This window comes from Hyaena hyaena, unplaced genomic scaffold (genome assembly GCF_003009895.1).
Source record: "Hyaena hyaena isolate Hyena2069 unplaced genomic scaffold, ASM300989v1 scaffold_1071, whole genome shotgun sequence".
Lineage (NCBI taxonomy): Eukaryota > Metazoa > Chordata > Mammalia > Carnivora > Hyaenidae > Hyaena > Hyaena hyaena.
The window spans coordinates 168,073-195,756 of NW_024081705.1; the positions used below are offsets into that span (position 1 = coordinate 168,073).

General features: G+C 42.1%; 1 protein-coding gene across 1 annotated transcript in view; it reads right to left on the reverse strand.

Annotated features, from left to right (window-relative positions):
• JPH1 (junctophilin 1) overlaps positions 1–27,684 on the reverse strand; it is an 87,437-nt gene that overhangs the window by 10,890 nt on the left and 48,863 nt on the right. Inside the window, 1 exon segment of the mRNA XM_039222174.1 lies at positions 14,270–14,388. Within this exon segment, the coding sequence (XP_039078105.1) occupies positions 14,270–14,388 (119 nt within the window).

The window sequence follows — 27,684 nt, forward strand, 5'->3', positions numbered from 1 at the left end:
GTGAGCAGGGGAGGGTCAGAGAGAGAGGGAGTCACAGACTGAAACAGGCTCCAGGCTCTGAGCTGGCAGTCAGCACCGAGCCCGACGCGGGGCTCGAACCCACGAACCGCGAGATCATGACCTAAGCGAAAGTCGGACACTTAACCGACTAAGCCACCCAGGCGCCCCTATGTTTTTTTTTCAAGTGCACATGGAACATTCTCTAGGCTAGATCACATGTTAGTCCACAAAACAAGTCTCAATAAACTTAAGAAGATTAAAATCCTAACTGACCACTAACAGTGTGAAACTGTTAGAAATCAATTACAAGAAAAAAAAATCTGGAAGAAAACCCACAAACATGTGGAGACTAAACAACATGCTACTAAATAACCAATGGGTCAACAAAGAAAGAGGAAACAAAAAAATACATGGAGACAAATGAAAATAAAACAGTGATCCAAATCTTTGGGATACAGCAGAAGCACATCTAAGAGGTAAATTTATAGCAATACAGGTGTACCTCAGGAAAAATCTCAATCAATCCAACCTGATACTTAAAGTCCAAAGTTGGTAGAAGGAAGGAAATAATAAAGATCTGAGCACAAATAAAGGAAATGGTGAGTAAATATACAATAGAAAAAAAAAAGTCAAACAAACATTTAGCCAGAGTCCTTAAGAAAAATGAGAGGACAAAATAAAATAAAAAATATATGGGGAACGACCAGCACCACACAAATATAAAAAAGATAAGAGACTAGTACAAAAAATTATGGGTAAAGTCCTAAAAACATACAGTCTTCCAAAACTGAATCAGGGAGAAGTAGAAAATCTCTTTTTAATGTTTATTTAAAGAGAACTTGTGCACTGTAGAGGAGAGGGTGACAGAGAATCCCAAGCAGGCTCCGTGCTTCAGTGCAGAGTTCAGGGCTTGATTGCACGAACTGTGCCAATTTCTTGATTTCAAGACCTGACCTGAAATCAAGAGCTGGACGCTTAACTAACTCACCCAGGTGTCCCAAGAAGAAATAGAAAATCTGAATATATCAATTATTAGTAATGAAACTGAACTGGTAATAAAAAAAACCCCAACAAACAAAGTTCAGGACTAGATGGATTCAAAAGGTGCATTCTACCAAACCCTTAAAGAAGAGTTAATACCTAGTTTCTTCAAATTAGTCCAAAAAATAGAAAGGGAAGTAAAGCTTCTGAACTTATTCTACAAGGGCAGCATTACCCTCATACCAAAACCAGAAAAAGATATTACAAAAACAAAAACCACCACCACAACACCACGACAAAAAACCCAAGTATACAGGCCAATAGCTATGATGCATACAGATGCAAATACCCAACACAATATCTGCAAACTGCATTTAACAATACATTAAATGAATCATTCACCATGAGCAAGTGGGATTTATTCTGGGGGATGCAAGGATGGCTCGATATTTGCAGATCAATCCATTTGATATATACCACATTAACAAAATAAACGATAAAAATCATATCATCTCGGGGCGCCTGGGTGGCTTAGTCGGTTGAGCGTCCGACTTGCGCTTGGGTCATGATCTCGCGGTTCGTGGGTTCGAGCCCCGCGTCGGGCTCTGTGCTGACTGCCAGCTCAGAGCCTGGAGCCTGTTTCAGTCTGTGACTCCCTCTCTCTCTGACCTCCCCTGCTCACGCTGTCTCTCTCTCTCTCCTAGAAATAAATAAAAAACCTTAAAAAAAAAAATCATATGATCATCTCAATAGATGCCGAAAAAACATTTAACAAAATTCATCATTTACTCATGATAAGAACTGCCAACAAATAGTTTAGAGGGGACACACCTCAACATCATAAAGGCCACATATGACAAGCCCACAGCTAACATCATATTCAGTGGTGAAAAACTAAGAGCTTTTCTCTAAGATCAGAAATAAGAATGTCCACTCTTGCCACTTCTATTGAATCTAGTTCTGGAAGTTCTAGCTGTAGCAGTCAGATTAAGAAAAAGAACTAAAGGCATACACATTGGTAAGGAAGAAGTAAACTTACTATTTCCAAAAGACAAGACACTATATATAGAAAATGCTAAACACTCCACCAAAAGACTATTAAAACTAATAAATGAATTCAGAAGTTGCAGGATACAAAACTATTACACAGGAATCTGTTGTGTTTCTATACACTAATAACAATTTGTACAGAAACTTTTTTAAAAAAACTTTTTTTGTAATGTTTATTCATTTTTTGAGAGTGAGGGAGGGAAGGAGGGAGGGGGAGGGGCAGAGAGAGGGAGACACAGAATCTGAAGCTGGCTCCAGGTTCTGAGCTGTCAGCACAGAGCCCGACATGGGGCTCGAAGTCACGAACCACGAGATTGTGACCTGAACCGAAGTTGGATGGTTACTGTAAATAATGCTGCAATGAACATAGGGGTGCATATCTTTTGTACCGACTGGGCCACTCAGGCATCCCTAGAAACACTTTCTAACCAAGTGGCAGACAGAAATTAAGAAAACAATTGCCATTTACAATTGTACACAAACACTGATGGAAGAAACTGATAACACCAATGGAAAGATATTCCATGCTCATGGGTGCAAAGAATTAATACTGTTAAAATGCCCATACTGCACAAAGTAATCAGAATCAGTGCAATCTCTATCAAAATACCAAATAGCATTTTTCACAGAACTAGAACATAATCCTAAAATTTATATGGAACCACAAAAGACTGAATATTCAGCCAAAACAATCCGGAAAAAGAAGAACGAAGCTGGACATATCACAAACGAAGCTGGACGTAACACAATCCCAATTTTGAGATACACTACCAAAGTTATATTAATCAAAACAGTATTGTACTGGCACAAAAATATATTAATAGAACAGAAAAGAGAACCCAGAAATCCATGCTTATATGGTCAATTAATCCATGACAAAGGAGGCAAGAATATACAATAAGGAAAAGACAGTCCCTTCAATAAATGGCTATTGGGAAAACTGGATAACTACATTCAAAAGCATGAAACTAGACCATTTTCTTACACCATACACAAAAATAAAAATGGATTAAAGATCTAAATGTGAGACCTGAAACCATAAAGCTCCTAGAAGAAAACACAGGCAATAATCTGTCTGATACTAGCCTTAATAATACTTTTCTAAGATACAGCTGCTCAGGCATGGGAAACAAAAGTAACAATAAACTATTGGGTGTTTATAAACAATAAACACCACAATAAAAAGCTTTTGCAAAGAAGAAATGAACAAATCAAAAAGGCAACCTACTAAGTGGGAGAGGATACTTCCAAATGATACAATAAGCGGTTAATGTCCAAAACATAGAAAGAACTTATGCAATTCAACTCCCCCACAATCGGATTGAAATCAAAACCACAATCGGATTGAAAAATGGGCAGAGGACCTGAACATTTTCCCAAAGAAGACATACAAATGGCCAACAGACGCATGAAAAAATGCTCAGCATCACTAATCATTAGGGAAATGCAAATCAAATCCACAGTCAGAATGGGTGGTATCAGAAAGACAAGAAGTGCTGGTGAGGATGTGGAGAAAAAGGAACCATTCTGCACTGTTGGTAGAAACATAAATTGGTGTAACCACGATGGAAAACAGAATGGAGCTTCCTCAAAAAATGAGCAATAGAAACCCCATTTGATTCAGTAATTCCAATACTGCGTATTTACCCATAGAAAATGAAAATACTAATTTGAAAAGATATATGCACCCCTATGTCCACTGCAGCATTATTTACAATAACCAAGATATGGAAGCAACTCAAGTGTCCCATCTTGATAGAAGAATGGATAAAAAGATGTATACATACATACTGAAGTATTGCTCAGCAATGAAAAAGAAGATTTTTGATGTGAAATTATGGATGGACCTACAGGGTATTATGCTAAGTGAAATAAGTCAGAGAAAGACAAATACCACATGATTTCACTTGTAAGTGGAATCAAAAAGCAAAGCAAACAAAAAGCACAAACAGATTCATAACTACAGAGAACAAACTAACAGTTGCCAGAGGAGAGGGTGGGCAAGATGGTTGAAGGGGAGTGGGAGGTAGAGCCTCCTGTTATGGATATATCCTTTGGCTACCACCCTACCTGTCAGCCACTCTCACCTGCTGAGGTGAAGTCAAGGTCACACAGTGCAGGTGGCCCTTTTCTCTACAAACAGGCAGAAGCTGACAACATCATCTCTTGAGTAAACAAGGAGAATCCACGTCACCAGTTTGTCTACAGAAATTGGCATCTGTTCCCTTTTCTTCCTGTCCCCCACTCCCATCCCTCGCCCCAAACTTAAAGGTCTTACAGAGGAGTTGAAGAACAATTATCCTTAATAGTTAAAAGACATACTGTCTACGTAGACTTTTAATTGCTCTTCCTGTGCTGCTCTGAGTAGTAACTTATTGTTATGAGACTACTATTTATACAAGATATTTTCCAAAATTTAAAGCCTTACCAAAATCTTAGGAAGCAGGCATTATCAACCCCATTTGCTGATGTGAAAACAGCTGTAGTAACTGAAAACCCAAAATCAAAATGATCCTGCATACCCTTAAGATAAAATATAATTCAACACATAACATGCTATCTTAAACCAAGAAATGACAATACTTAAGGATCCATAATTACAGGTTATATTCAGGGGTGAAAACATAACAAACAGTATTATCCTACTTTCCATCCTCCAGAAGTCTGAAGGATGCAAACTTCCCAAACAGGATAAAATCATATGTCACCAGTTGCACTTTCCTCTCTAAACTTGATAAAACTCCCCCAAATGCTACCACCCCTTTTAAATTTGGCAATTTTCAGGGTGCCTGGGTAGCTCAGTGAGTGAAGCGTCTGGCTCTTGATTTCAGCTCAGGTCACGGTTCGTGAGATCAAGCTCCAGGTGGGGACCCGTGCTTATAGTGTTTGGGATTCTCTCTCTCCTCTCTGCCACTTCACTCTCTCAAAATAAAAAAGAGTAATAATAAATTCGGCAATTTTCTTTGACGGTATGAATTCCTGGCCCAGAGAAAGAGATCTCAGTGGAGTAAAGAGAAAGGGGCATCTGCAAATCACTCAAAAGGTGGGATCTTCCTGTTTCTGAATTCTTTCTTGGTGCTGTGACTGGCACATACCACCACCAAGAGAAAAAAGTGGCAGCAGCACCAGAAAGTAATGATCTCTCATCAACAGATTTGCCCCTATTAAAAAAAAATTATGTTCATTTATACTGGTGTTTCATGGAGAAGAACCTCATTATTCCATGGCAGACATATTTTTTTATAAAGTCCCTCCTGTGCTAAGGGATTTTACCTGATAGAGTTTGATGCACTGTGTTCCTTACATACTTTTTCTCTGACTCCTTCTACCCCAAATTTCATCAGAGTTGATTGATTTGACTTGTACTTCACTGTTAGTCAATTTTATAGCATTACTGAAATATGGAAATTACAAAGTACTTTATTTTTTTCAACACTTTATTTTTGAGAGACAGAGCATGAGTGGGGGAGGGGCAGAGAGAGAGGGGAGACAGGATCTGAAGCAGGCTCTGTGCTGACAGCGTGAGCCCCATAGGGGGCTCAAACTCATGAACCATGAGATCATGACCTGAACTGAAGTCGGATGCTCAACTGACTGAGCCGCACAGGTGCCCTACAAAGTTCTTTTAATGTCTTCAATCTAAGGGGTGCGAGCAAAAGTGATTTTTGCAAATCTAAAGATGAAGGCACATTGAAAGCTAATATTTAACTTAAACAGCCATACAAAAGACAGTGGAGGAAAAACAGACTCTGGCAAACATGATCGCTTATACATTCTTAAAGTTGTAAGGAAAAGATACAGAATCACTGAACCACGAGAAATAAAGCTGTCACAAAGCCCATGTGCTTCACTTGGAAAATATGAGACCGTAACAGTGCAACTTACAAGTTCAGTAGTTATCCAAATTCGGAAGGAAGCAATAAACTCTCACTATGTGCAGATAACGTGATACTATATATAGAAAATGCTAAGGGCTCCACCAAAAACAACTATTAGAACTAGGAAACGAATTCAGTTAAGTTGCAGGTACACAAAGCACAGAAATATGTTGTGTTCTATACACTGATAATGAAGTAGCAGAAAGAGAAATTACGACAAGAATCACATTTACAACTGCATCAAAAAGAGTAAAATAGCTAGGAATAAACTGAAGCAAGGAGGTGAAAGACCTGTACTCTGAAGACTATAAGGCACTGATGGAAGACAGTGAAGAGGACACAAATGAAAAGATATTCCATGCTCACGGACGGGAAGAATTAGCATCATTAAAATGTCCATACTACCCGAAGCAATTTACAGATCCCTGTCAAAATACCAATAGTATTTTTCACAGAACTACGAAAGGCCTTAAATTTGTATGGAACCACAAAAGACTTCAAGTAGCTAAAGCAGTCTTGAAAAAGACCAAAAACATCAGAGGCATCACAATCCCAGATTTTAAGCTCTACTGCAAATCTACATAGTAAGCAAAACAGAATGGTATTGGCACAACAAGAAACACACAGATCAGTGGAACCAAACAGAGAGCCCAGAATTGTATCTATGCTTATGGGGTCAGTGTAGGATAAAGAAGACAAGAATATGCAATAAGGAAAAGACAGTCTGTTCGATAAATGATGTTGGGGAAACTGGACAGCTACATGCAAAAGAATGAAACTGGATGACTTTCTTAGGCCAAACACAAAAATAAACTCAAAATGGTTTAAAGACCCACACATCAGATCTGAAACTATAAAACTACTAAAAGAGGCAGTAATGTCTTAGACACTGGGCTTAGCAAAATTTTTTCTAGATCTGTCTCCTGAGGCAAGGAAAACCAAAGTAAAAATAAAATATGGGACTACACCAAAATAAAAAGCTTTTGCACAGAGAAAGAAACCGTCAACAAAATGAAAAGGCAACCTACTGAAATGGGAGAAGATATTTCCATATGATATATCTGATAAGGGGTTAATTTCCAAAAAATATAAAGAACTCCTACAACTCAACACCAAAACCCCCAAATAATCTGATTAAAGAATGGGCAGAGGACCTGAACATTTTTCCAAAGAGATATATAAATGGCCAACAGACACATGAAAAGATGCTCAACATCACTAACCATCAAGGAAATGCAAATCAGAACTACAATGAGATGTCTGTCACCTCACACCAGTCAGAATAGCTAGCTAGTATCACAAAGATGAGAAATAGTAAATGTTCAAGGTATGGAGAAAAAGGAACCCTTGTGGGGTACCTGGGGTGGCTTAGCTGGTTAAGCATCTGACTCTTGACTTTGGCTTAGGTCATGATCTCATGGTTGTGAGTTCAAGCCCCACACTAGGCTCTATGCTGATGGTACAGAATCTGCTTGGGATTCTGTCTCCCTCTCTCTTTGCCCCTACGCCACTTGTTCTCTAGTTCTCTCTCAAAATAAATAAAAATGAACTAAAAAAGTAACTCTTGTGCACTGTTGGTAGAAATGTAAATTGGTGGAGACGCTATGGAAAACAGTATGGAAGTTTGTCAAAAAATTAAAAATAGAAATACTATACACTACACTAATTCCTCTGCTGGGTATTTGCCACAAGAAAAGAGAAACACTAATCCCAAAAGATATATGCACCCCTATGTTTACCGCAGCATTTACAATAGCCAAGATATGGAAGCAACCCTAGTGTCCATTTATATATGAATCAGTAACACACACACACATGCACACACACAGAGGAATACTACTTAGCCATAAAAAAGAATGAAATCTCGCCATTTGTGACAACAATGGATAGACCCAGTGGGTATTTTGCTGAGATAAGTCAGATAGACAAATACCATATGGTTTCACTTATATGTGGAATCTAAAAAACAACAAAAAAAAGCAGAAATAGATTCATAAATACAGAGAACTGGTGGTTGAAAGGGTGTTGGTGAAATAGGTGAAAAGGATTGAGAGGTGAAAACTACCTAAGGGGGTGAAAATGACAGCACAGGGGATACAGTCAATATCGCAGTGACACTGTGGTAAGTCTGTATGGCAACACATGGTAACCACATTTACGGTGAGAACGGCAGAATGCACAGGACAGTCACATCAAGCACAGTGTGGTATGCCTGACACACACTGTATGTCAAGTTTATGACAATAAAAAAAATGACTAGGATGGTGGATGTAAATTCTAGTACCAACTTTTCATCTTAAAAAAATTCTCAACTTTACTATGCACTAATAAATGGCTAGATAAGAAAATAAATGTACTGTAAAGCAGTGGCTCCCTATTTGCAGCTTATCAGAGGCACCTGGGGTAGGATTCCCCGAGACCTGGAATAACTATGAAGCGCAGCCTTGAGAGCCTGATGTTTAACAAATGCTCCAGGTGATTCTAACGTACCCAGATACAGCCATTTAATAGCATGCAGAAAACCCAAACTATGTCGACCGAGGCGCACCTAGCTCCACCTTACATGGTTGCATCCAGTTGGTAACGGTTCCAACATGGTGTAGTCATGTGGTGACTGGCCGGGTAAGAAGGAGACACAGATTTTCCAGAGTGAGACTACATGCTTTTCAAACAAGACATATAATGGAGAGAACAGAGGTTTTTCCTGGACCATCTTCTTGGAAGGCATGTGCTGTGCTTGCTACTCATTCTGTGGAGTAATGTGTGTCAGGCAGGGCCACACCAGCGACACAGAACTGAGGAGGCATAGTAGTTCATTAAAAAGACAAGTCAGCGGGTGCCTGGGTGGCTCAGTCGGCTAAGTGTCCAACTTTGGCTCAGGCCATGATCTCATGGTTTGTGAGTTCAAGCCCTACATGGGGCTCTGTGCTGACACAGCTCAGAGCCTGGAGCCTGCTTTGGATTCTGTGTCTCCCTCTCTCTATAACCCCGCTCATGCTCTCTCTTTCTCTCTCTCTCTCAAATAAACATTAAAAAAAAAAAATAAAGACTAGTCAGAATATTTCCAGGGAGCAAAATTATGATACACATTGATAGTCACTGCAGTAAGCATTTTCATCTATTTTTACAGACCATATCTATGAATCCTGAGGGACTCTTCCCCCCTGGGATTCATATGAGGAAGAAGTCAGATACAGGTCACCTGCTCAGATACATGCCACACGACATCAAACATTCAGCACATGTCGTCCACCAACACTGAGCGGCTACTTGCTACAGTTGGCATGGAGGCCCTGAACAGACATGGCAGATGGTAACAGCGGGGTATGCACCTAGTGCTTCAGAGGTGAGCTGTGGAGGGCTGGCTATGGGCAGGACGGGAGCCATGAAGATTCCCCAGAACAAACGTCTATAAGGGCAGGGCTGATAGCAAGTGCCTCATGGCAACGTCCGAAGTCCTTAAATAGAAATCAGACATTTTCTATGGAGACTGCCAATCAGTAACAGAAGACCCCCTGAAAGATTCTAAACCAGATTATATAAGCGGTAGCGGGATTACTTTTACATTCTATGTGGAAAGAACACCTTTTCCCTACAGGACTTTAGAGTCCCAACTGTGAAAACACTGCCACTTCTTTGACATAGCCTGGGGCTCTTGTCTGCAGGCTGTGGCATGTCCATGCCGCTGTCTTGCGCAGGGCTGGCTCCTAGCACACGCTTGTGGAACTGAATATACGGAAATGAGTAAGCGGTAAGAATAACCAGCTAACTCATGAATTATTAATTTCACGTCAATTAGTAGATCATTCCTTTTCCCTTTTTTAAAAATATGTATTTTGAGAGAGGAAGAACACACAAGCAGGGGGAGCGGGAGAGAGACAGGAGAGGGAGAGAACCAAACAGGCTCTGTGCTGACAGCACAGACATGGGGCTCGAACTCAGGAACCATGAGATCGTGACCCAAGCCAAAAGCAAAAGTCAGATGCTTAACTGACTGAGCCACCCAGGTGCCCTTTATTTCCCTTTTGCTATGAAAAAAAGTTACTCTGAATTCTGGGTTTTGGAAAGTGAGTTTAGAAGTCATCTGTTCCAGGATACTTCCCTTTTCTTAACCAAAAATACTACATATCGATGATAAGCACAGACCATTAAATAATGAAAATATGCTTTGATTTCTAAAGACTTATCATTCGTACCAGAAATGTGAGCTTAGCTAACCATGGCTCATAATAACCTAAAGACTTCACTCTTACTTTAAATAATGTATAGAATGCATGTGCATGCACATACATGCTATTATGGACTGGATGTATGTGTCCCCCCAGTTCACACGCTGCAGCTCCGACCCCCAATGTGTCTGTATTTGGAGGAGAGGCTTTTTGAGGAAAGTAGGTTTAGATTAGGTTATGAAGGTGAGACACTCATGATAGTATTAGTGCCCTTATTATTATTTTTTTGTTTATTTATTCAGGGAGAGAGAGAGGGAGACAGAGACAGAGAGAGCATGAGCAGGGGAGGGGCAGAAAGAGAGGGAGAGAGAATTGAAAACAAGCTCCACATGGTCAGGATGGAGCTCCACGCAGGGCTCGACCCCATGAATCATGAGATCGTGACCTGAGCTGGAATCAAGAGTTGGGACGCTCAACTGACTGAGCCACCCAGGCGCCCCAGTGCCCTTATTAAAGAGGAAGAGACACCAGAGTTCTCTCTCTCTCTCCATACACATGTACCCAGGAAAGGCCAGGTGAGGAGAGAGAGAGAGAAGGCGGCCATCTGTAAGCCAGGTCAATGGCTCCCTACCAGAACCCAACCATACTGGCGCTGTGATCTTGTACTTCCAGCTTCCAGAGCTGTGAGAAATAAATGTCTATTGCTTAAGCCACCCAGTCTGTGGTACTTCACTTTGTTATAGCAGCCGAGCTGATTGATACAGGTGCTTAAACACAGGAAGGCAAAAGCTGCTGAGGATGTTGCCTAGGGAAAGAAGCTGCCCATCTCTTAAGAGGACTCAAAGTAAATACGTTTACCACATTCTGGGACAGTGTTTTGCAGACTTTTTTAGCCCAGTCACTCCCATAATTCATAAATATAAAAGTTTTACACCTCAATGTCACTTGAAATTAAGACCAAAATAAGTTTCTTGATGGGAAGGAAATGGAAACAGTGAGACAAAGAACCACCACAGAGTTTCCCCGTCATCCTCCCCTTCACTTCCTTAATGCTCGTGCAAAAACCTCATCTCAGCTTTCCTGGCTCAGAAACCCAATTTCATCAGCACTTTGAAGTAGAGCCATCCCCTGGGGCAGAATCACATCCCCAGGGCTCACCATCCTGACGTAGAACACCAGAGGGTCAAGTCATTAGTTCCCAGTAAGCAATGTAGACAGGACATGGGCCGGGGGGCTCGCACCGGCAGCGCCAGTGCACGCTGTTCTTGCTGGTAGACCTCCACGAGAAGCTCAACCCAAATTAGAAGGTTCCGGTGAACATGGACTCAGGACAAGGCGCGGGAGATGAATCAAATATCTACAGGCAGCAGGCTGAGCAAGGCTGATGCATCCGTTTCCACAGTGGGACGATCTTGCCAATACGGCCATACAAGGCTGGCCACACCTCCCTGCACCCTTCCCCGCAGCACCAACGTCCCTGCCAATCCACTGCAGGGCTCCAAGGTGTTGGCCACAGCTTCTCTCTCCTTTGGACACTGTGTGCATGGGCGCTGCCAGTTTTTGCCTCTGTGGCTTTTTTCCCCCCCCGTACTACTTTGGGCGACCAACTGTTTAGATGTTTTAATACACTTAATCAGGTTACGCAGAAATCCTGCTCGAATACAGCTGTGCTTATTACTTATGCTCACTTAATGTATCTTTGTGCCGCATCACAGGCTCATTTTAGAATGTAACTCTCAGAAGGAAATCTGACTTCTAAGCTCTTGGGGGATGACCTGCTGTGCCACTCATACACACGACAGTTTAGGTTTCTGTGTGTGTACACATGTAATTTTACCTACACATACGTTCACGTACCTCCATATGTATGCTTTTTGTGAGTTGTTAGAATTTAACCCTTTGCGTGACAAAGCCATCCCACACGCTTGTATTTTTTCCTTAGTTTTTAACTGAACTATAGAATAACGCAGTTTTGAACTAAAAGCATTTGACTTAACTAAGATGGTAAATATCTGACACTCCTGCTGGCTCCTGAGAAAGCATTCAAAATGTAAGCTACAAGAGACCTCCTTTTCCCCGGGGCCAACAACTTCTACTAGCAACAAATGCATTTCAAACAATGGAAATATTTATATCTAAGATATGTAAATTAAATGAGCAGCCTGACTTAAAAAAAGCACTTGAAAGCTCTTTTAGAAATGTCTATCTGATTTGATCATCCTATAAATGCAGAGTGGAAAGCTTGAGTTATGCTCCCTTGAGAAGATCAATAATGCTTAGTACAGAAAAGGCTTTCTATCCAGCTGCTGAAGGAAGAGCTGGCTATGGGTCAGAGGGGACTGTGGTCTTCCCCTTAGCTCTGGTCTCCAATAGACTCGTTGTCATCTTGTGCCACTGTGATGTATTCATTACTGATGGACAACTTGCGTGTATGAAACTGGCACGTTAGCTACGAGGGTGGAATTACATTTTCCCACAATATTTTATTCCCCCTCAAATGCTTTTGTGCCATAAAAGGCTTTTAAAACCATTTAGTCTGGGAAACTGAGATGACCTTCAGTATCATTTACCTCTTGGTAACACCTAGTAGAAATCTATAGGGACGCCATTCCCCAGGAGAATTAACAACAGACAACAATACTAAGTTTGTTTGCTTTCCAAGCAGCTCAAGCCCAGGGCTCCTTCATGAAACGGCACTAGCTTGTGACTGCTGAGCTGCTTCCCAATGGCAGTCCCACTGGGGAGGGCAAAGGACAGTCCCTCCTGGGTGGCTGAACTTCTTCTGCGGCTCTCACCCAACAGGTAGTGACGAATGTACTTAGGTACCGGGGAAGTGTGAGTTCGTTTCACACCAGAACATAGTTCATTCCTAGCAGAGGTCACTGCGACGAACAGAGAGCTCCCCTTTCTTAAAAAATAAACATACATATTAAATGACTGAAATCTCACCCAGAGATTTTAAAAGGAGGCACATGAAAGAAAGCCCCCATTATTGTGGCGGTCTCCCTGGAGTTGAACTTCTAGAGAAGTTACTCTGATAACTCTACCACTCAGCGACCAGACTGGGTCCCTTTCCATTCTCTCTCGTAGAAAAACGGGGTCTTCTTAACCCAGCCTTTTACCTGGTCTTCGTTCTTTGTAGGGAAAAAAAAAATCACCAGGTCCCTCCTTCTCATTCCTCCATCCTTTATTACAGCCAAGTTTCTAGCTTTGGTACGGGTATTGCTATTCTGTTCACTCTGACCTGCCTTGTAGGCTCCAGGATTCTATGACCTTTACTCAATCCAAACATGGACTGAACACCTTTGTTGTGCAGGGTGCTTGTTTTCCGGCTTGGGTTAACAGAAACCAGTGTGGAAAGATTTTTTACCAAGTAAATATAAATTGTGATACTAAGAAATTTAAAGCATTTGTTTTGATCCCTTCATCTAGAACTCTGTTGACCCCTCAATCACTAGGAAGATGTGGGTTCTAAAACAATGAAGAAACATATATAAAAAAGAGGTTAGCATTATAAAAAGGGAAACAATCCACTAGGAGACCACTAGGAAGGAACTTAAATATTTAAACCTACTGCAAATATTTGTATATTGCTATTTTAAGACATTTGAGAGGTAGATGATCTGGATCGATTTCTTTTTTTTTTTTTGAGGTTATTTTAATTTCTTCTACTATGACCTGGATTTTCCTCTTAATCTGTGCAGATTAATCTGTTTTTAAGTGGTTTACTTCCTTACCTAACCACAGTCCTTTGAACTTTAGTTCAAGTATATTAAAAAAAATTATCTTGGTAGTTACTGGCTCATCTTTTACGTACTGTCATTTTGGGTATTGTTTTAGGTATTGTTATACGTGCCTCTGATTTTGGAATATTTGTTACAACATCTGCAGTGGCTACTAACACCATTTCTTAGAATCAGATGCTTCTTTTAGATTCCCATTTCATTTACTGCGGTCAGCTCAGAGTTTATGGATTGGGGGTTGGGAGGCGGGAAGGGAGAGACACTGGGCAAGAAGCCAAATCTCTAGCACTACCACTCAGACTTCAGATACTTAGGACATTTCGTACCTACTTGTTTTGTAATATTGCTGGTATTCATGAAGCACAGGCCTTTAAGTTAAAGGGGGGGAAAAAAAAGGAAACCAGACGTGACAGCCCCCAACTCTCACATCACTGGACAACTGTCTCACCTGGTTGGTAGAAGTCCGGCGACAGCTCCCTGGCCACAGCTCTTGCGATGTCACACTCCTGGCGGGCAGCCTGAGCTGCCTGGTCGGCGGCGTCAGCTTTCGCTCGTGCGTGTGCGGTCCTACACGGAGCACAAAGGGCGAGTCAGCAAGGGCGGCACCTTGTTAATCGCACATGGACACACAAGCTGGCTGCGGTCTGGGGAAGAAAAACGCTGTGATCGTGGCCACATGCCTCCGACTGCAAGTTTTATGGTCATATTGTTGTGAGAGATCAATGAAGATGACATGGATGAAACCATCCATATATTTTGCCTCGATCCTCCTTTCAAGGAAAACGAAAAGGGTGAGCAACTTCTGGGCAGCCTGATGCAATGCCTGGTTTTCAAAACTTACTGGATCAAATTCTTGTGCTGACTGATCAGATCTCCCCTGCCCCAAACCATGGAGAGTAGAGCTAGAGCTTATAAATACACAGTGTTCATGAATTTAATTTCCTATGGTAGAATCCAAATAAGAATTTGATCGACAAGGGTCTGCCCAGGAGCATGCTGGAAAAGTAATTCCAGAAAACAAGTATTTAAACCTCTTTATTTGTGGCACTGATTACCGTGGTATAAATACTCCCTCCCTGACCAACTGAAGTGACATGATGTCACTGGATGTGTAGCTGCAGAGACACGCAGGCAGTGGGCTCTCACCAGCCTGTAGAAGCAGAGCATTGGACGTGCTCTTAAGAATGTGGCAAACTGAGGGCTGATGGGGGTGGGGGAGAGGGGGAGGAGAAGGGAGGTGATGGGCATGGAGGAGGGCACTTGTGGGGATGAGCACTGGGTGTTATATGGAAACCAACTTGACAATAAACTATTTAAAAATGTCATAATAAATGGTACTTAAAGCTTTTTAAAACTTTTAATTGTTTTTGACATACAGAAATACAATTAACTTACGAATACTGGCCTTCTGATTTAAGCTTACTTTTATTTCTATTATATTTAAAGATTACACGTGACTTTCCTTATAGTTAATCATGCTGTCTGCGAATAAAGACATTTCTACTCTTAAAAAAAAAAAAAAGAATGTACTCAGGAGGTCCTTAGAAGGCCAAGTATGTGTTTTTGTGTGAAACAAGGAGATAGAGTTGGGGAGGAAGAAACAGATGTCTTTCAATCTACCTGCCCCTTGGCCCATCCTCACTCACGAAACCTCTTCTGTTTCCAGAGGACTAGGGTGAGGGAGCAGGCAGCCGGGTAGAGAAGAGGCAAGACAGGACTGATGTCCACCCGCCCAAGAAGAGAGGACTTAAGGACAAGATGGGGAACTCTGGGCCATCTCCTTCCAAAGGAGACCCTGTCCACTTAGTATTTAGATGATAATCATGGGCATCTATTTCTTAGAATTCTGTTAGCCTTCCATCCCATTTTACGAGCAGCAGGCAGGGCCGTAGATAACCAGGAGTAAAAAGCACACTGAACATCTGAAAGAGTTGCCTGCACTCATTTCAGAAACAGCAGGAGAGGAAAAGTTGGGAAACAGCATGGGGCCCCAGCAGTTCTTAGCGGGGGGGTGGGGGGGGGAACGCAGCTGCGGCAGGCCAGGGGGAGTAGCTGTGGGCAGGACGCGGGGAAGATGGGGTCTGACCTGAGACGGGGGGCGGGGGCTCACTGGCAGGAGGTCCCGTTCTCAAATTCTCCGACTACCTCCTCTCATTCTGTGTCCTCGGGGACCCCTCACTCCCCCACCCCCCCTTTCCTAGGACCTAGCGAAGCTTGGAGGCTGGATGTACTAGGATGTAAGCTTCCCAGTCTGGGATTTTACATTTCTGGTTCTCTGCTAGATTCTCCATGTGCACAACACTGCCTGGCGCACTGTCTTTACTGGGGGCTCATTTTATGAATAAAGGTTTGAATGACGCTTCCTTAGGAACAGCTGGGTAGTCGCTCAACCATAAATGGATTGACACAACTATACAGCCAGTAAGATGAGCTGTTGCCAAGGCTTCAGGGCAAAAGTGGGGGAGGGAACGGAGAGGAGGAGCACAGGAGAAAGTGAGGGAAATGAAACTGCTCTGCATGACACGTGGCATCATGCAGGTGTCAAAACCCACTAAACAGTACCGAAGAGCGAGCGCTAATGGCAACTATGGACTTTTGATAATGCTAATATATCAATACTGGCTCAACTGTACCGCATGCGCCCTCTACCACAAGATGCTAATAACGGGAAACCGTGTGCGTGTGGGGAGAGGAGGTATATACACACGGGAACCAACTCCATGCTTTCTGCTCAATTTTTCTGTGAATTTAAAACAGCTCTAAAAAATAAAATTTATTAATTAAAAATGAATGGACCAACTTCCAGTCATCAAAATTGTTATTTCTGAATCACAGAGGACGTTTTAGATTATAAGGAATCATGAAATGCAAACAAAATCAACACTTAGTCCCCGTGCTGCATCTGAGAATCAGTGGAGACCCTGTGTTATGTTCTTTCAGTTTCTCAGAATCTCCAGCCTTTCTTCCCAGAATTATTTTCCATTTTATCTGCTATTCTTAGATAGAGCCTAATTATGTCTAGGCATCATAATTAATGAAGCCATAAGAGTACAGTTATGCTGCCTTAAAATCTGCTAACCCTTCAATGATAAATCTGTAAAACTCAGTACCAACAGTTTATTCTGATACTATCACAACGCACCACCACATACTCAAATAAAATGGTACCATTTCTCCGCACCAATTGTTACAATATGCTGAGCTGGAGAACAGATAGATACAGCTTAACCTTTCTACAAATGTATTTTGGAAGTACAGGGTCAATAAGGCTGTGACTCTTTACTTTTTTACTCGCTGTCTCCTGTAAGCCCAAACAGGGAGGGAGCCTTTCCATCTAGTGCGCCTTCCCTGCGTCAAGGCTCCAGCACAGCCGGCAAGATGAGTCAATACCACATTCAAACCCTAAACGAGAGGCCTGCACGGGTGCCTTTGGCCGCCCTGGACCCGAAGACAGGAAGTAGAAGAGAACAGGAACCCATCTGAGCTTGCTGTCACCACCAGCTTGGGATGGCCGGGCCACTGACAGGTCTAGATATTAGCCCCAGGAAAAATCTGGGCTTAACGCTGGCTCATGTTAGTGAATTCATGTGTTCAAATCCCAGGCTCAGTTCCAGAGCCACACACAAACCCTTTATTCAGCCAAGTGGTAAGACATGCCATTGTTCCTGGTTTGGGGGTTGGGGAGGTTCAGGCTAGTCAGTCTGGGGAGGTCAGCTGAAACTACGCAAAGCGTATGCCCTGGGCTGTAGCTGGTCACATGCAAAGCATACACACACAAAGGGAGCATGAATGCCCTGTGAGTCTTTCACATATTCGAACACTGCTGGTATCTCTAAGTGGTCAGACCCTCATGAATCTCCAAATGCCATGATCACATACACTTGCTCCCATAAAATGCAGTGAAAAGTAAGTAAAAAGTAACTTCTTTCAGTTAGGCATCTGCTGTCGACTTTCTGTTAGGGCCATGATTTTACAAACAGACCCAAGTTTTAGCTTGTGGAGAGTTACTATGTAGGGGCGAAGAGGCACAGAGCCCTGAGTGGCTGGCTAAGCTGGGTGACGTCCCCCTGGACATAAGCCCTGCAAAGGCCATGTGTGAAGAACCAAAACAGTAAGTGCGCAATTTCTGGATATGAGGCATCCCCTGTACACAGGTACTTAATTTCAACCTATTTTTCCAATCAATATTTGATGATGAATATCTGAGTTTCTTTCTTCAATAAGTGAGATAGTTTTTCACGAACTCTCCAGTCACCTTGCTCAGAACAATACAGTCTGGCTTTCCTGAATTTTCTTAAACCTAGTAATGCTTTTACCAAAAAGAAAAAGGTCTATGAACAGTATATTAAACACGCCTGGCATGTACTTACTCCTGCTAAGGTAACATGCTGGCCCCTTAGATGTCTGTCTCAACTTTTAACTTCAATCTTTTATTCATCCATTTGCTGACACAGCTGATGAAGATTTTAACTTCGAATGGACAAACTGTATACCACATTTATAAATTCTGTTCTTTCTGCTTGTTTATACATTCTCTCCCCAACAATAAACTGCTTTTTTAAAAAAATGTGGATCTTGAGGTCTCTTAAAATTTGGTATATTAAATCAAAGTCAGCTTACTGATAGGTTTCAAAATTTGGTGGCAGAGCCTATGATCTACTTGGCTCAGGGGCCATGTATGTGACTTGCTTTGATGTCCAAACGTTTAAGGAAGATTATTAGCAAAACGTTAGAATGAGAGCAGCTGTGCATAAGAATCCAAATCTCAGGGGATGGCAACCCCATTCTTCCAGGTCCTGAAGACTGAACCCTGGGAGCCACCCCTGAGGCCTCCCCTCCGGTCACATGCCACAGCCACGTTGGCAAACCAGCCGGCACTGCTCCCAAACACATCCTCAGTCCTGCCGGTTCTTGCTCTCACTGCTGCGCCTGCCCTGGTCACAGCCGCCGCCTCCCACCGGGGCTACCGCGGGGGCAGAGCAGCCCCTGCTTCTGTCTTCACCGCTGACCGTCCTACGTCCCTTCGGGTTCTCTTGGAAATGCCTGACGAGAGCTGAAATTCCTTCCTGGGTTAAGGCATCATGGTAAGAACAGGCAACAAACACGACCTGTTAGCCTTCCTTTTGGACTGTGACCTTGTTCATTTATGAGAGACCCGGATTTGTGAAAGCCAATTATCTTGGGCATAAAGCTGTAGCCCTTTTAAAGAAGAAATCAGTCTGTTAGGCAAGAAATACTCTCAACAGGAACGAGAGTGAGGTGGCTGCACAGACCTCGGCTTAAAAACAGAGGCATGACTTCTTGAGTTCCTACACCCGGAAGAAACTGTTCTTTCAATCTTGATTTGGTTCCCTGATAAGACCAGCCTGGCAAGGCTCAGCGTATACTCCCCTCCTGCTAACGTACAGGCAGGCCCCTTACATGTCTGTCTCAACTTCTTTTTTTTAATTTTTAAAATATTTATCTCTGAGAGACAGAGAGTGAGAGAGAGACAGAGAGCTCGAACTCAAAAACCAGGAGATCATGACTTGAGCCGAAGTCGGAAGCTCAACCGCCTGAGCCACCCTGTCAACTTCTTCTTCTTTTTTAATGCTTATTTATTTTTTTAAAAGAGAGACAGAGCATGAGTGGGGCAGAGAGAGAGAGGGAGACACAGAATCCGAAGCAGGCTCCAGGCTCTGAGCCGTCAGCACAGAGACTGACGTGAACCATGAGATTATGACCTGAGCCGAAGTCCAATGCTCAACCGACTGAGCCTCCCAGGCACCCCTGTCTCGACTTCTAACTTCCAATCTTCTATGTATCTGCTGACTGACACGGCTGATGAAGACTTTAATCTAGAAAATGATGACATCTTAGAGGATTCTGTTTAATCTCAATTTTCAGGAAATTTGGTTTGGGAATACTGCTTGTTATGGGTCCAGTGTTTACCACTTCATGAGTTCTTGAATATTACTTTCCTCCCTCGGTTGCTTTCTTCTTTTTTGTTTTTTGGGGGTTTTTTTTGTTTGTTTTTTAAAGATAGGACCTGGACTAGCAACTTCAAGATAGAATTCTGGTTAAAAACAAGTTATATCATTCACAAAGAGAGGTCTCTCTCACTGGGGCAGGGGTTCCTCTTCCTTTCCTGAAAGTGATAGCAAGTTATTTAGACATAAAATGTAAACAAAGGAGCGTGATATTCCCATCGAACTCTGGTATTTGATCTTTCAAGGGCCCAAACTTTCTCAGAGGTGTGATAACACCGGCTTTGAAAGCATTACTAGCCAGAGACTATGCTGAAGCCAGTCTGGGCCACAGACGATTCCTGTCCCAGAGATCAAAAGTCAAACTGCACTATGTTAGCGATCACAGAAATCCCTTCACAGAATCATAGTTCATATCATACCCTTGGCTTTTTATCAAAGGGAGGGAGGAAGAACCAAGGTCCATAGGAAAAATGTTTACATACCTTTTGTAAAACGCTGTCCATTATGTGTGACACTGTTATGTCTATACAGATCTTGGTGACACATTCCTCTTAAAGCTTAGTGCCAGGAAAAAAAAAAAAACGCTCTCTGATGATAAATTTGTGTGCTTCCTTGATGAGAACTACATCATCTATCATTTCTCTTTTCGTTAACGCTACTAGGAATCTTGCTGTAATACTATCTTCAATCTATGTGTATGGTTACCTTCTCTAGCTACATGGCTTTAACATTCCCCAATGTTAGGAACGCTAGTATGGATATGCATCATAATGCTCTGCAAATCCTTTTTTGGAAACTGGCAGGGTATTGGGGGAAAAATCACCAGATCAATAAGCTCTTGTTATACAAAGTTTTCTGAACTCTAACGCCTCACCATGTGTTAAAGCTCAGGAACACATGTCACAACTTAGGGACTGGCAAAACCTATTCAACTTCCTTTATAGGATTTTTTCTACATTCAGAACACGTTCAAGCTTGAAAAATAAGTCTTCATTCTTATGTACATTATAAATTTTATTCTATAACATTTTATCAAACTTAATATGCTTCAAGGCTATATTCTCTGGATAGGCCATGTCAAAAGCACATTTATATCCTCAGCGGGAAGAGGCCAAATAATGCACTATCTTCACAATATCTTTATACAATTTATTTAAAAGTTACTTCCCTATGTATTTTATGCACTGAGAAAAATCTGATGTAAAAAAATCATTTAAGTATTCTTCAAGTAATTTTTAGAAAAAGTCTTTTTTAATGAGGGTCATCCTGAAGTTTAAAAATGTTAGCACTAAATAAGATTACAACTACTCTTTAAAACATAATCACCTGTAACTCACTGAGTGGGAGAAAATACTTGCTAATCATTTATCTGATAATGGTTAATACTCAGAATATGTAAGAACTCCTTCAACTCAGTAACAAAAAAAATCAACTAAAAAAAGGGCAAGGGACTTGAATAGACCTTTCTGCAAAGAAGATATGCAAATAGCCAATGAGCATGGGAAGAGGCTCACCTTTGGTAGTCATAATAGAAATGCATGTGAAAATCACAAAGAGATATTACCTCACGCTCATTAGGATGGTTACTATATTTAAAAAAAAGCAACAAGTGCTGGTGAGGATGTGAAGAAATTGGAAACCTTGTGTACTGCTGGAGGGAGTGTAAGATGGCGCAACTGCTACAGAGAACAGTAGGGAGGATCCTCAAAAAATTAAAAAGAGATTAATCAAAATTACCATATGATCCACCAACTCTACTTCTCGGTGTGTGGCCAGAAGGGAAAGCAGGGTCTCAAAGAGATATCTGTACCCCTGTGTTCTCAGCAGCATTATTCATCCACAATGGCCAAATGGTGGAAACAACCCAAGTGTCCATCAATGAATGAATTGATAAAGAAAACATGGAGTATACATACACAGAATATTATTCAACATTAAAAAGGAAGGGAATTCTGACACATGCTATAAAGCACGTTGAGGACATTATGCTAAGTGAAGAAAGCCAGTCATAAAAGGATACACATCCAATGATTTCACTCATATGAGGTCCCTAGATAAGTCAAGTTCATAGAGACATAAAGAAGGGTGGCTGCCAGGGTGTAAAGCAAGGGGAACAGGGAGCTATCATTCACCGGGTATAGGTTTTAGTTTTGCAAGATAAAAAAGTTCTCAAGATTGGTTGCACAACAGTGTGAATGTACTAAACACTACTCAGCTGCATACTTAAAATGGTTAGGATGGTAGATTTCTTGTTGTGTATATTTTACAGTTAAAAATTTAAAAAAATCACCTGATATACAAGTGTTTATGGAAAATCCTAGGTGTTCTGAGGAAGTGAGGAGAAAAGACCAAAGGTTAGGCTCTAAGATGAGAACCTCCTGCACTAGTCCAAGCCAGGGCATGCTAAGTATCTAGTGAGGGCAAGAGCTGGAAGGAATAATCCATGGACATTTTAAGGAAAGGATTATCAGAACTCTGAAGCATGAGGGCAGCTTCTGTGTTAAGCCAGCTCTTAACAAAAATCCTGGGACAGAGGCTGTCTCAATGAATGTTGGTGGAATGGATAAATGGGTAAGGAGAGAAACATAGAAGATAACCCCAAGACACTGTATCTACCTCGGTACCCAGATGAATGGCTTACTACAGATAGAAATGGTGCAGGTGGTAAGGGGAGAAAGTTGGAAGGTGATGACAAATTCAGTTTTAGATGAGCAGGATTTTACATGACACAGGCATTTCTAGTTGGAAATACTGGGCTGTGATGCAGAGTCTAGATCAAGGTTACAAACAGGAGGATGGGCACTGTGATCACAGAAGACGAATTCGTGAAAGATGGATGAGGGTAAGTCCATCAAATAAATGAGTCACAAAAGGCCACGAACTGAGGAAGGAGACAAAATTGTCCTAGAGACTTGGAGAAGGAAATAAGTAAACTGGGAGGTGCTATCAGGCGGGTAGAAGGTGAACTTACAATAGGACCATCCGAAGCTCTTATTCTTGGGGCGCCTGGGTGGCTCAGCCAGTTAAGTGTCTGACTTGATTTTGGCTCATAAGATATAGACCCAAGTCAGGCCTTGTGCTGGGCATGGAACCTGCTTAAGATTCTTTCTCTCACTGTCTCTCTCCCTCCCTCCCTCTGCTGCTCTCCTGCTGACACATTCTCTCTCTTTCTCTCCCCCAAACAAGCAAAGTTCTTGTTTTTAGATAAATCTTGTGCTCCTCTTAGGAGCTAAGTGGGCCAGATCTGAATGTGTGTCTTCTCTGGGGCAGAGGGGCTGATTGGCTGATTTATGCACAGTCTCTGAAACAAGCACATTTGGAATCTGAGGAAGGGTTGATGGTGATCTGGAGAAAGGGGAGGGCAGAGAGGAGGCTGCTGAATTTGATAAGCGTCTGTGAGCAGCCCCACTGCAGAGGCCAGATGGATGGGGGGCTGGTGAGGAAATGGGCAGAGGAAGTGGAGGAAGCAGGTGTGGGCCACATGTTTGAGACCTTTGACCCAGAAAGGAAGGAGGAAATGTGGACAGTAACCAGAAGGATTAGCTGGACCAAGAGGAAAAACCTTTTACTCTTAAGAAAATGAAAACTGATCTTATCACGAGGTGAGAAGAAAGATGCCAAGACAACAGGGAAAAATGAAGAAGCTTTGAGATGTGACAATTGTTGGAGACCGGTCCTGGATGAGGCAAAAGAAATAGGAAAAATCATAAGAACACTGATGGGTCCATCCAATGTTTTAAGGTTATCTGAAAGATCCTTTGAAAGCTTGCCAGAGACTGAGAATGCTGTGGGCTTTGGAACTAGGCAGACTTGGGTTCCAACTCCAGTTTATCACATACTGTGTTCCTTCAGCCTCAATTTCCTTACCTATAAAATGGGGAAGGATATTACCTTGTAGAGTTGTTCCAGATCACAATTGATTGATATAAAGTACCTAGTCCTAACTTGGGATATGGAGTCAATGAATGGCCATTATGAGTCTTCTGCTAAAATTTAGGGCCAGTGGGAAGAATCTAGGGAGCTAAAAAGATGGAAGATTTGGAATCAAAACTGTACAGAAAGTTCTAGGGAATGGAAACAAGGGGTACTGGAAGAGCTGAGCAGGACCAGGAGGACCTGACTTTAGGTCTCCATGATTCCACCACATCTTCCTCTTGCAGGGCTCTCCCTTCTGGGGGAAGCATGGGAAGTAAAAGTGGCCTTGGGGCAGGGTGGAGTCGTCGAGGAGGATGGGGACAGAACCTTAGGTAGGGAGACGGGGCACACAGCCAACAGTGGACTGGGACGAGGGGAAACAGCAAGGATTAAGCTAGGATCAAGTGACAAATGTAAAGGCGATTTGGTAATTGTGAAGTCCTATCAATGCAGACTATTATTATAGTTTTAGGTGCTTTTTGACTGATCAAAGTACGGTTTCTGTCTTTCCTATGACAAATGCATAGAAACTGCCTTATTCTGAGATTAAATCTGATGTACTACTAAAGGGCATACTTCTAGTTCAAATTATCAACCAGGAGGCTCTTGGTAACAAAAGATGGGTCAAAGTATTTGAAAATGGATGCACGTTCAATAAAATGACACTGGATACAATCATGATTACGTTTTCTATTTAGCACTGTAAAAGAAACATCTGGATATGTCTGGTAAGAACTCTGCAACCTTTGGAACAGAGAAGACCTGGGTAATAACAACTGGCATGTCAGGGCCGCCTGGGTGGCTCAGATAGGTGGGCATCCAACTCTTGTTCTTGGCTCAAGTCATGATCTCATGGTTGGTTGGTTCAAGCCCCACACTGGGCTCTGTGCTGGCAGCATCGAGCCTGCCTGGGATTCTCTCTCTCTCTCTCTCTCTCTCTCCACCCCCCCTCCCTCTCCCTCTCTCCCTCTCTCTACCCCCCGCCCTCCTTCCCCTGCTTGCGTGTGCTTTCTCTCTTTCAAAAATAAATTACTAATAAAAAAGAACTGGCATGTCAGTGTTGTTTATATTTCTCCATCAGCGTTGTTCTACTTATCTTTTATGAGGGGTCCATTACGGGTACAAATTAGAGCACGGTATGACTAAGTATTAGAGCAACTAACCAGCGGTCAAAACACATGATGGCAGCCAGTGGTGTTCAGCTAAGTGACAGGCTGACGGAGTGGCTGGCTCACAGGTGGACCTAATCTCCACCATACTGCTGCCAGTGCCCATTATATATACACCGTGGTGCTCAAGCCATTCCATTTGATAAATATCTCCACATTAAGGAAAATTAAGAAAACAGCATTCACTCATAAAAAAATCACATCAACTCCTTAGAACTCCTCCTTGAACTAACTCATAGTTGAAACACATTTTCTTAGGTAATAAAGTATCCATTTTCTACCTCATATGACCTAAAATGGCCCTCCTAATATCCCGAATCTACTGGTTTCCACTTCACTTTGTTCTATTTAGATATGCTTCGACAGTGAACAAAAAGGGATCTATTTCTCTGTTGAACAGAGGATGCGGAGCAGCACGAGTCAGAGCTGGCTTAGGGCTGGCCGTGCGCGACCATTCTGTATCCTGAGGTCTGTCATGCTAAATATGTGCACCTGGAAGCTCTAGAGTTTTGATCAGGATGCTGAAACAGTAGGGGTAAACAGTGGACCCGTGACCAGTACAGGGGTGAGGGGCACCAACTCCCCGTGTGGTCAAACATCCATGGGCAACTTTTGACCTTCCCCAAACTTAACTACTCACGGCCTACTGCTGAGCCTACTTTACTGATCACATATACAGTCCATTAACACATATTTTTAAAATATGTGTTCATATTCTTACAATCAAGGAAGCCTGAGAAAAGAAAATGGTATGAAGAACATAGTAAGAGAATATATATTTACAGTGCTGCACTGTACCAAAAAAAAAAAAAAAAATCCATGTTAAGTTCAAGGGTCAGCTGTAGTTATTCTCTCCGCAAAGTAGCTTTAGTCATTTCGTGTTTCCTTGTAGAACCGTAGTTCAGGCAGTCCGTTTATTTCACGAGTGGTTTGTGATGAAGAATCATTCAACAGTTCGACCAAGAATCCTGGACTATGTTTCTTTTAAATCTTCAGCCTTTTGCTGCAACAGATACTGGGGACAATAATATAAAAAGCATATGGGATTTGCTTCTGGTTTTGAGAAGTGACTCTTGAAAGTTCTGCTTTACCAGACAGATGAAATCACACACTTAGAACTGGAAGGGCCTCTGAGACCCTGCATGATCCCCAGTGGGAAAGGACAGAACCCAAGTCTTCTAAACTTTAGGGCCACGTGGGGGTGACTATGTCGTGAAATGATTTCTGTATTACTATCCTCTAGATTTTGCTTTAGCAAACACTGTGATTTAATTTTATTTTCTGGTTATAAACTTCTTTCTGCTATAAAAACTCATTCATCTCCATTGTTCTTATATTCATGCCTTTCTCCATTCTCCTTATTTCTCTATCCAATGCTTTAAAATTAATAGATTTATGGCTCCCATTGAAAAATGCAAAAAAAGCTTTCTTCTTTAAATATTTTTAAAAAATCAGTCTTGGCTGACTTTCAAATGAAAATAACACCGCATAGAAAACATCTCACTATAGACTATGGGAAAGATTCGGTTTACATCAAGGGTATTCTTTAGCAGGAACATTTTTAGGTGGTGTTAAAAATACTACAGATTCATCCAACTCATAGTTGCCTTTCCCCATATCACCAAATTAGTAATTAACGCCTCCGACTTTAAAAGGAGATATCAGAAGATCATCCAGTTCTTCCGGAATTCTTAAAAAGTTTTCTTCCTTCCTCATGAGACTCTCAAAAAACTTCTGTTGTAACTTTACCTGCATTCAGTATTTGCTGTGTTAACTGAGAACAGCAATGTTTCATCGCAGTATTCAGTAGATAAAGTAATGGCTTACCCTGTGACACAGAACAATGAAGAATGGAAATACAAGACAGGTGCATAAACCAGGGTAACTGGTTTTCTGTGCTGCACCTTTCAATATAAGTAACAATACAATCTGGCGGGGAGAGACAGTCTTGAAGATGAAGATGTGTATATTGAGATTAAAATTTGTATTTCATTAGAGATGGTGGTAGAAACACAAGGCAGTCTTCAAAGAAAGTAAAAAGAAAAAAAAAAACCCTCATGTTATATTCTGGCTCAAGTGATGGTAATCTTTCCTTCTGGTCCTGAGAGGCTGTGAGCGATCTGCCTCAATACGACATCTTCACGATGCTTATACTACTTGGAATAGTCTTGACCAGCAGCCTGTTGTCTGCCTGGGTTTCTACTCCAGGCACATTTTGATGAACTTTTAACCTTCATTTTTCTTCTCGGTGGAATTAATTGACAGAGGGGCCTGGGATGCCGTGTCCGTCAGCGGGACGGACGGGCCCCTGCCGCAGGCCCTGGGGAATGCAGGGGCTGGGGGCTGTCTTCCGGGGCTCCATTCCTTAGGAGACAGATGCTTTAACCCAAATGGAGCTACTCCTCACCAGTCTGAGATTCGATCAAGTCTAAAGAATCTCAGGAAGAATTCCAGGCATAGAAGGAATACTGCACATCCCAAGAACAGGGGGGAATTTAGGATGTGATCTGCATTAAAGTGAGGATTTCCTTTGAGGCCCCAAATTAAAAATCTACTAATTGCTATCTTATGACTCGGGGAAAGTCAGACTGAACTCTGGAGGGACAGGAAGAATTACCTGCCTAACTCCAAAGCCTACTCTCCGCCAGGCAAAGCTCCAGAGTCTTCCCTGCTTTCTGACAGATGCGTTAGAGGTCTGCAGGGTTACTTCGGAGCACTGGGCTATACTTTCCAAGCTGGATTTCCTCATCGTGCTAACTTTGTAGCCACAGCAGGAGCACTGGAAATAGTGTTTCCTTCCTTTTCAATAT